We start from the raw sequence: 10552 nt of genomic DNA on the forward strand, positions 1-10552 counted from the left end.
GGACAATAAAGAGGGTTTTCATTGTAAAGATACATAGATCTCTAGGAGGAAGACAACACAGGAGTTCCTCTGGCCTTCATGCTCACAGGGAATGGAAAGCTGACCGGCACTCTCTTCTCTCTGTCAGGGGCCATATAGTCTGTCATCTTTGCTCTCAGTGTATCTCTCTCTCTCTTTGCTGTAAGCTTTATTCTCCTGGGCCTTTCCACACAGTAGGGAACATGGCCTTCTGCAGCTATGGGTCTGACTCAGAGAGTAAATTGTCTTTCCTGCTGCACTCCACATGGAAAATTCCAGGGAAGGACTCTTATTGCCTGGGCTTGTATCACAAGACAGCTCCTAGATGGGTCACTGGCCCTGATTGGCCAGGCCTGGGGCTTGTGCCCTCCCCTGTAACCAGGGTCAGGGTGCCATGATTGACAATCATATCAAAAACACAAGGTTGGAGCAGAAGAGGAGTTGCCAGAAAAAGAAGTGCTACTAGCTGGTTTCCTTTTGCCGTGCTTTCCGTTTTCTCACAACCCACCAGTGCCCAAATTAAATCTTCCAACAACACTTGCTCTCTCCCCATTGCCTGTAGAACTAAGTACTTATCTCAGCATTAGAGGCCTTCCACCAATTGATGCCTTCCTTCCAGCCCTGTTTCTAGCCAAATACATTGTTCCTCAAATATAGTCTCTCTCTCATGGCTTTCAGAACTGCCATGTCCTAAGAAAAGGATTTTCTGATCCATATTAACTGAATACTTCCATTTTGAAGTCTCCAACTTATTTTTTCTAATTCTTTTATGGATCGTGTTTCTCTCTGCCTTGCGCTACAATTATTTGTGTGTGGTCTACTCTCCACTTGAGAGCAGGGTCTGTGCCCTACTCTCCTTGGCATCTGCCTGGTGTTTTGTACAGCTCCCAGGAGGTACAGAGGTATTGTATTCCTTTAACCAAATAGATTAAAGCAATATTTAAAGGATACCTACAGAAACACACCTACTTTTTCTAGGATTTTTGATTATTCAAGCCTGATTAATATTCCTTTACCTATTGAAAAGAGCATAATAAAGATTCATATAAACCCATTATTGAGTGGATACTTTAAATGACTAAGAGCAATCTTTCTAAACACCCGTCTGTGCTTCATAACACTTTGTAATAGACATTCCATTTGGTTTTATGTTAAAATTATTTCTGTTCATTAAATCAGATCTTTTAAAGAACCTACTTAGAAATACCATTTTCCCCAGACACATGTTCAAAGAGTCTTGGAAAGGGTACAAAAATTTGTATTATTAGTAAGTGCCCCAGATCAGGGCTGCCAAACTATAGCCATGGTCAAATCTAGCTCAAAGTCTGTTTTTATAAATAAAGTCTTATTGGAACACAGCCACAGCCCATCCATTCATGCACATGCTGTATTTGGCTGCTTTCTCCCTATAATGGAAAAGTTGTGTAGTTGTGACAGAGACCATATGGCTGGTGAATCCTAAAATATTTACTGTCTGACCCTTTACAGAAAAGTTTGCCTACCCCTCCCTAGATGACTCTACTGACACAGCCGGTCCATGTAACTTTTTAGGGTTACTATGAGGGTTAAATGAGTTAATATGAAGTCCTTGGAGCCATGCCTAGAAATATATACCTGCTTAATAAACGCTAGCTTCTTTTCTTTTTGTCTGCTAATGGAGTAAATTACATTAATAAATTTCCTAATTATACTATTTTGTATTCCTATAATAAACCCAACTTGATCACCTTGTATTGTGTGATTATATTTGCTAATATTTAATTTAGGAATTTTAAGTTTATAACTGACATTAACCCAAGGATTTGCAAGTGTGTTTTGTCTTGTTTTGGTTTTGATATTCTCCTTCTCTGATGTGAGTATTAAAGTTAGGCTATCTCCTCAGAGTGACCTGAGAAACATTTTGCCTTTTCTAAGCTCTGAAACAGTGTATATAACACAGGAATTTTATTTTCCTTGGCCATTTGGTAGTTCTCCCAAAAACCATATGCACTTCATGCCCTTTGTAAGGACACATCTTTGGCCACTTTTCTAATTTCTTTTAAGGCCGTGAGTGTACTCAAACTGTTTGCCGCTGCTTCTGAATAGAATTTTGATCATTTACACTTTCCTAGAAAAGCATTATTTCATTCACATTTTCAAATTTATTGATGTGTAGTTGTACATGTTTCCTTATAATTTTTAATATCTTATCTGTAGTTATGCCCTGATTCCCATTCCTAGTGACATTTATTATAGCTTTAATTCTTTAGTCGGGTATCAATATTTTTTCTTTGGATTGGCCTTCTTTTAAAAAGTGAACTTTTGATTTTGCTGATCAAATCTCCTTTTAAATTGTTATCTATACATATAAGTTAAGAATATGTTTGACTGTAATTAGCATAAAGCTTGATTTTCAAGGGCTTAAGCAAGTGGGAGGTTATTTTTCTCAGGTAACAAGCAGTCAAGAGATAGCATCTGCTGGCGTTGGTCCACCTGCTCAGCACTTTCGCGGGGACCCAGGCTCACTCTCTCTTTCTGCTCTGCCGTCCTCGGCACGTAGACTTCTGTCCTCGTGCTTGTTGCCTCGTGGTCCCGAGGTGGCTGTTGCTCCAGACCTCATTCCACAATAAAGAGAGCACAGGGGAGAAGGACAAGGGGAAAGTCTTTCTGGTCTTGAGGCCTTGTCTTTTCAGGAGTGAAGACCTTTCCTCCCACCAGCGGATTCCCCATTCTTCAGTGGTCAGCACCAGTGCAGCTGTAAGGAAGACTGAAACTGAGAATTTAGCTTTCTAAATTCTACAGCAGATGAAGCAAGGACGGGGAGGGAAGTGGGGCTGAGTGTGGAGTGAGCCGCCTACCAGTTGGGCCGTGTGGTCATTACTGTCTGTTTTTACCTGTATTACATCCTCCCCTCTAATCTGTTGGGTCGACCCACCTTATGAAAATAATCTACTATAGGAATAGTGGATTTGAAAATTTCTCCTTGAATTTCTAACAGTGTTTTGTTTTTGATTTTGTTTTGTTTGGCTTTATAACATTTATACCTTTCCCAACCACGTTGTTAGGTGCATATTAATCTAAAATGTGTCTATTTGGTGTGCTTAATGTTTTTTATCTTTAATTTTATTTAGTCTATAATGACTATTGCCACACCCGCAATTGTTTTGTTGACATTTTGGTCATCTGTTATTTTCCATCTCTTACTTTTTAATCTTTCCAAGTCATTGGGTAATGTAAATAGCATACAGCTGGCTTTACCTCATCTGACTATTGGCTTTTTAACAGGGGGATATAATGCATTCAAATGTATTTCATTTTTTTTTAAGTGTGGGCCTATTCTGGGCATCTAATGTTGTTGATTTACCATTTTTTCCTTATTTTTCTTAGCTTTTGTTTGATTAGTAGATTTTTCTTTGACCTAAACTTTTCTAGTAGTTTGGAAGTTATACCACCTTGTATTTTTATCCTACTGGTTGTTAAAATTAAATTTTTACTTCAACATTTGAAGATAATCAGCGTTTTTTCTTTCTCTAAACAAAACAAGAACTTCAACATGCTTTTTCACTGTATTGTCAACCCCTCCTATGTTGTAGTTATTATATATAAGAATATATATAATTATTATCATCTGTATGATTATCATGTAACATATAATTATATAATTATTGTATATTCATGTTTATTTAATTATCTAGGCTTAACTGAGCACGGAAGTGCCTCAACAATCTGCCCCTGGATTGGGAGTCAGAACCCCTTAGGCAAGGGGAGACGCTTCCTTTCCCAGGCTTGTATTTAGAATCCTCACACAGCTGCATCACATTGGTGAGAGTGGGTGATACATTTGGGTGGGCCTCCAGTCCTGAAGTTCAGTTTCTCTTCTGTCCCCTCATACCCCAGAGCCCATCCCCCACCCCCAGATTCAGATTCATTCATCGTCCAACACATCAGGCTGGTGCAACGTCAGCCTGGAGTGTGGGACCCCAGGAGCCACAGAGAACCTGACAGTGACCTGGCTGACCAAGGGCCTCCCCAGGGAGCTGGAGCAGAAAGAGACACTGGGGCCAGCCCCCAACTCCAGGAATCTAAGCCTGAGCCTGCCCCTGATCCAGTTGAATGGCTCACTCACCTGTGTGGTCAGCAACCCTGTGGACAAGAAGAATGCAACTTTACGCCTGGAGAACATATGTCCGTGGGTGGGTGAGTATGATCTGCTGGGAAGGGTGATGAAAATGGGCTAGCAGACAATGGGGGAGGGACAAGACTGGGTGGGCTCAGGGAATATGGTGGAACTGGGGAACATTTTAAGGCAGTTTATGTGGTGCAACCAAAAGGTCCCCACCCCAGTGAACGGGCACACCCTCATTATAGTCTTTAAACTTGCAAGTTCAGAAACTGGACGAATATATGGAGACTACTGCATCATCCAGGACATAAATATGGGACTGGCATGTGGGCACCGCTTTCCCAGCATTGAGGAGCCTGGAAGGCTAAATAAGTCATCAGAATCCAAGCAGGGGAGAAGAAGGACTTGAGGATTAAGGACTGATGATCCCTTAGCCCTGGAATGCCCTGTCCCCCAGATTCAGGACACCTCCCTGGATGGGCTGGACATGCTTAGCGCATTCAGGCTGATAGATGCCCATTTTTTGCTGGATGCCAGACATGCCCTTTCTGAGAAGATTACCACCTCTGAGTAGGTAAACCACAGTTTAACTCTCCTCTGAGCAGTGAGAGCACCTGCGGTCACTACAACAAGTTACCACACTTCCCCCATCAGCCTAGGGGCTCACCCGCCATATAAAGGGACTGTCCAGGGTAGGTTGGGAGGTGGGAGCCCCTACTAAGGAGCCTCAGGCCCTGGTTTCATAAAATATCAAACCCCCTACTATCCCTAGGACTACAGGCAGGAACAACTGAGGGACAAAGGAGGTGTAACGATGAGTTCAGCTGCCCCCCTCACCCAAGTCCCCTGAGCTCTGCTTGCTCACATGGGGCTCTGTCTAAACAGTCTCTTCCTTGTCATTTCCTCACTCACTCAGCCACTCAGCACTCAATGCTCACATTAGGACTGAGTGCCTACTATGTCCTGGGGGTGTCAGTGAGAAATAAGATAAGCCCCTGCCCTCAAGGAACTTACAGTGCAGTGGGGCGTCACCACCTACCAGCTGTGTGACCCTGGATAAGTGACTTGATTTTTTGAGCCTTTCTGTAAGATGCTTAATAATTGTGTCTACCTGATAGGGCTGTTGTGAGAATTAAAAGGGGAATTGATGTAAAGTTATCAACACAGTGTCATACACTGTAAAATAATTATGTCAATAATTATTAGAAAATAGTTCAAAGAAAAGGAGGAGTAAATTTCTAACTATAAAGCCACACATTAAGTGATGAAGTTGAGGCAAATACAAAGGATGTGGTTCAAGGACAAAAAAGAAAGAAAGAAACTGAGGAACTGCTACAGGAGTTGGGAAAGGCATCACAGAGAAGGGAACACCTGAGTTGGGCCTTGAAGGATGAATAGGAGTTTTCTTGTGATTGTGTGAGCAAGATACCCCAAACAGAGAGCAGAACATGTCTTTAAGTCTGGTTATTCCAGATTCTTCCATTCCCTCTCCCTCTTGGAATGTATTTCTCTTCTGGGAGTCTGAGAGGAGAAAAGAGAGGCAGGCTGAGGGGATGAGCAATGGCACATCCAGCTAGTGGGTGCCTCTGAATTTCACGTGCAGAGATGAGACAGAAAGCCTGGAAGATGAAAATTTAAAGTGACAGTGCCCAGTGTACAGGGAGACTAGAGAGGAAAAAACCTTTCAGGGCTGCAGCAAAGATGTACTCTTGGGATATAGGTCCTGAGCCAGGGTGGTCCCACCTCCTCTCCCTGCCTGCAGAAGGCCTGCCTGAGGCAGACCTGACACCAGCCTTTGACCCCAGGTTCTCTTCAGAGCAATTGGCTTTGGAAATGCATCCTTCCCACTGTTTTGATGGTGAGCCTGGGGGCTGGAGTGTGGATCTGGATGAGGAAGAAGATGGAGACTGGGAGAGGTAGGTACTGGGGAGACCCTGAGGGGAGCACTGGCATAGGGTGAGCTGGAGGAGACCCCAGGGAGGGCGAAAGGCTGGAAAGGACAATGGGAAGACAGAGGCTCATTGACCTCTCCTGTGAATCATCCCTATAAGGGTGGGGTAGAGCAATGCTGAGGGTGGGAGCTGAGTGCATGCCCAGGAAGGAAGGGTGAGGGGTGGCAGGGACAGGACAGGGGTCCAGGACCTGAGCTTACAGCCTGGGGAGCAAGAGCTGTCCTCACCCAAGGGCTGATGAGGGCTCACCTCCATTCCACACACTCTCATTGAGTGTCTGCTGTGTACAGGTGGGTCCACTCTCCTGCCCGAAGTGCCGGGATCAGCAGCTGATCCCCAGGCCCTTCCCACAGAGGAATCTGCTGACCTACAGACTGGTGGGGCCAATAGCCGTGACTCTCCCTACATGTTGATCAGCCTTCTGAGACACCCTAAGGTGGGTCTAGGGGAATCAAATCAGGTCGACCAATGTATGCTCAGAAGCCGTGAGTCCCGGGAAGTCCAGGGTACTCTGTTCCTTGTCAGGATCTCAGTCCAATCTTTGCTTTGGACAATATGATTGATGTGTTTGGCCACTCAAAGCATGCTGGGAGCTGAGGTGCAATTGGAGGAAACCACCAATGGGGAGGATACGTCAATTGTGTGTCCACAATCTCATCAGATACTCGCTGCCATCCAGGGAGGAGGGGTGCAGAGTAGGAGAGGCAAGAATGTAAATGGGCAGGTGTCTGCAAGACCCTGCCATCTGTATAGGACCCAAAGGAAGTAAAAGTAGGGGACACTAGCACAACTTGGAGGAGGGGCAGACCCAACGATCTGAGGAGTGTCAGGAAGTCTTTTCCTCCCCACAGTCCCTCTCCCTCCTACCTGCCTGAGATTCCTGCCATTAACGCTGCCTCTTTGGGTAAAGGTGTTGTTGCCCCCACTGATGAGAGGCCCCTGGGAGAGCATCTCATGTGGCTGCTGGCCCTTAGATGGACATTGGTGCTATAGTCACAGATGGAATGATTCCACCAAGGGCAAAGACCTGGAGACAGGACAACCCGGGGGAGGAGAGGATGCTTAAGGGACTTTCCCAGAAGCAATTGTTTTCAAACCAAGCTCACATCAGAAACCCCTGGAGGGCTTAGTAAAATAAAACGAAGGTTGCTGGGCCCACTCCCAGATTTCTGATTCAGAGGGTCTGGGGAGACCCGAGCATTTGCTCTTTTCTAACAAGTTCCCAAAGGATGCAGACACTCCTGGTCCCATCCTTTGAAAACTACGAACTCTGCTAAAGAGTGAGCAGAGGGAAAGCAAGTAGAGCCACTGTCTGGACATCCAGGACTAGCCAGTGGCCAGGGCCTCTCCTCTCCCATCATTTGAATTCTCTAAAGAAGGAGCAACTCTGATCACTGTGCCACAGAACATCAGGATCTTAGAAATCCCCTGCTCTGGTCCCAGCAGTTTATGGTGGGGAAAGCGGGACCCAGAAGGAACACTGGGGCTGGGGCAGAGAACCATGGTAAGCACAAGGTAGAACAGGAGTGTCCTCAATCCCAGTCCAGTGCTCTGTGCACTGTCCCCAACTGCCTCAGTGCCTGCCACATTGTGACTTCCCATCTCAGCCCCTCTGAGTTATGTCTCCATCTGAGCTGAGCCTTGAGGGACTCAGAAATAGCCCCTTGGGACCCAAACCCCAATTCCCCCTAGCAGAGATGCACAGGAGGGGAGCAATGTGTGGCTTTGGGATAGAGAAACAAATCAGGCCACATCTGACCCAGACACTCAGCTCTGCCCCGAAGCCCCATGCCGCTGTAGTCCCTGAGCTTGGGGCAGTCCCAGTCTGTTGGGGAAAATGAATTCCCTACCAGGACACAGGAGACAAGCACAGAAGAAAGATGGGATGGAAGGAGCAGAGGCCAGAGAAATGGGTGTGAAACCCAGCCCCGATACTGACTTCTTGATAGACTCTAGAAAAGTTACTTTACTCCCTGGGCCTCAGTTTCTTCTTTTATAAAATGAGGATTACAGTGATAACAACTTACATTTATCTCTTGCTTTGTAGTTTTTCAAAGCGCTTTTGCAATGAGAGCAATCAAGGTGATTTACAAATTTGTCCAACAAATATTTACTGAGTGTCTGTTGTGTTCACAGAATTGCTCTGATCTGGGCTACACAAGTCAAGAGAACAACAAAAATCCTTGGCCTCATAGAATATGCATTCTAGGTTGAGGGAGAGGAGAATGACAAATAAAATAAGCAAAATATGACCCGTTAGACGATGATAAGCAGGGAAAGGGGGGCGGAGGGATTGGGTGCAATTTTAACTGAGGCTGTCAGGGAGAACCTCACCAAGACCCTAAAAGGGGTGAAGCAGTGAGGAAAGTGGAGGTTCTGGAGAGGGGTGGGAGGAAAAGAGTAGCATCCTGGGTCTAAGACAGAGCAGGTGCAAAGATTTTGCAGTGTTCAAGGGAGAGGTCTGCGCCAAAGCTGTATTTTGGGGAGTTGTCAGGGTTTAAAGCCAGAACTACCTGGTTGGAGACAAGAAACACATGTAGAGATGTAGCTTGAATGACTCCTGTTCCCAATTCTTAGAAATTGACCAAGACCACTCCTAAACTTTGCTTGAATTCTAGAAAGACACGGAGAATGGCAGCTGCCATTCATATAGCACTGGGCGTGCTCCAGTAGTCCACACCATCTACGAGAAGATCCGGAAGAGCCCAGAGCCCCAGGGGGACGCCTACACCACGAAGACACTGGGGCAGTGAGGGGCCTTGGCACGATCTGCCCCAGCCCACCCTTCACCCCAGTGTCCCCAGATATCCCTCCTTAAGGTGGAGCTGGGACTAGACCCCAAGTCTTTCTGACCCATCCCACTGAGACAGCAGAGCAGCATGAACTGCTGCCCTGGGCTCCCCACCAAAGTTTTCTCACTTCACAGATTGTGGGCAGTGACTCTGCTACTCGAATATCCAAGTATGAGAGGTGAACTTTTCAGTGGTCAGCCATATTTCTGACCTGTGACCCACTAAACCCCATTAGGGAACACCTATGGTTAGGCAGGATCTGTGTAGGGATGGTCAGGGGAAAGAGATGCTTTCCCAGAGTAAGGAGGGTCCTGGTGCCCCTGAGAGGGATGGGCCTTGGGTGGAGGACCTTCAGGATGTCACTGCCCAGCCCACTACCCAAGAATAGAGAAAAGGATGGCCTTTGACTATGGACAAAGCAAGAGGCTGGCAGATATAAGATTCAGGATCAGTTGTGCCTTAGAAAGGAAAGGTGGAAAGGGAGGGAAATGTTTTTTGAGCTCCATCACCTACCAGGCTTAATTCTAAGCACAGTAAATTGACTATCTCAGGGTTTCTGAAATTCAAGTAATTCACAGACTCTTTTATTTTTATTACATAATATATGCATACAGTATAAACATCAAAAGATGTCTTGTTGAAATGATAATGTTTCATCACTTTATTGGTTTTGTAGATAGGGTCTTGTTCCCTTTATATCTTCCAACTAGTTGATTAAAATAATACATACGTAACATATATTAATTAAACCCTGTTGCTAAATTTCTCTACTGTTTGTAACAGTTTTTCATTTGATCTCTTTGTGTTTCTGGGTAAATAACCATATTTTCAACAAATAATTAGAATATTTGCTTCCTTCTTTCCAATTTTTATGTCTCAGTCCTTTCTCTTGTCTAAGTGCATTGGCTAATACCTCCAAAACCATGTTAAATAATAGTGATGATAAGATGTTCCTAATTTTAGTATAGATGCTTCTAGTGTTTCTCCATTAAGCATGATGTTGTTTGGTTACGGTATATATGTGTTTTCATGTTAAGAAAGTATGTATTTATTCCTATTGTATCAAGAGTTTTATTGAGAATAAACTGTTAAATTTTATCATTTCTCCTTTCATCTGTAAAAATTTCATTTGTTTTTTCTTTTTCACCTATTAATAATACATTTATAGATTTCCTATTATTCAACTGTTTTTGCATTATTGGAATAAATCCCAGTTGATGTATTATTCTTTTAATGTGCTAATGTTTGATAATATTTCTATTGGGGATTTTTGCATCATTATTCATAAATGAAATTCTCCTGTATTTTTTTTATAGTTTACTTTGTCAGTTTTGTATTTGTGTTATGTTTATTAAAGATCCCTTTTATCCTCACTTCTTGTAATAATTCAATAAAAAATTTGCTTTATAGTCCAAAAAAGATTCCTTTTAAAGAACAGAATTCCTATTACCTAGTGGTGATTTAAATCATTTTTATTATAAATTTACTTAAAGATGTATAAACATGAAATTATACATAAAAGTCTTGTGCTTATAGCTTTTATACTATAAACCAAAAAATGTATATAAAGTAAATAAAAACAAAGCAGTAGAACAGTAAAGCAATGGCTAATCCAACTAATATTCAAACCTACAACTTTAATGTGCTAGGTGTTTTTGTTTTGCTGAAACTAAATCATTAATGTTGGG

General features: G+C 43.6%; 1 protein-coding gene across 1 annotated transcript; it reads left to right on the forward strand.

The window, feature by feature from the left end:
- The first annotated feature begins 221 nt into the window (after positions 1 to 221).
- Positions 222 to 9975, forward strand: LOC131401321 (uncharacterized). Its single transcript, XM_058536500.1, has 5 exons — positions 222 to 241; positions 3863 to 4194; positions 5926 to 6036; positions 6363 to 6508; positions 8691 to 9975. The coding sequence occupies exons 1-5, from the start codon at positions 222 to 224 to the stop codon at positions 8823 to 8825; spliced, it is 744 nt and encodes a 247-aa protein (XP_058392483.1). The 3' UTR covers positions 8826 to 9975.
- The last annotated feature ends 577 nt before the right edge of the window (positions 9976 to 10552 follow it).

This window comes from Diceros bicornis, chromosome 4, assembly GCF_020826845.1.
Source record: "Diceros bicornis minor isolate mBicDic1 chromosome 4, mDicBic1.mat.cur, whole genome shotgun sequence".
In the NCBI taxonomy this organism is placed as follows: Eukaryota; Metazoa; Chordata; class Mammalia; order Perissodactyla; family Rhinocerotidae; genus Diceros; species Diceros bicornis.

What these genes read in the sequence shown, in the direction of transcription:
- LOC131401321 (XM_058536500.1), top strand. Translation starts at nt 222, where the DNA reads ATGGCCTTCTGCAGCTATGG. An exon ending in GAACATATGTCCGTGGGTGG is followed by an intron (nt 4,195 to 5,925) that starts GTGAGTATGATC and finishes CTTTGACCCCAG; the next exon opens with GTTCTCTTCAGAGCAATTGG. An exon ending in GAAGATGGAGACTGGGAGAG is followed by an intron (nt 6,037 to 6,362) that starts GTAGGTACTGGG and finishes TGCTGTGTACAG; the next exon opens with GTGGGTCCACTCTCCTGCCC.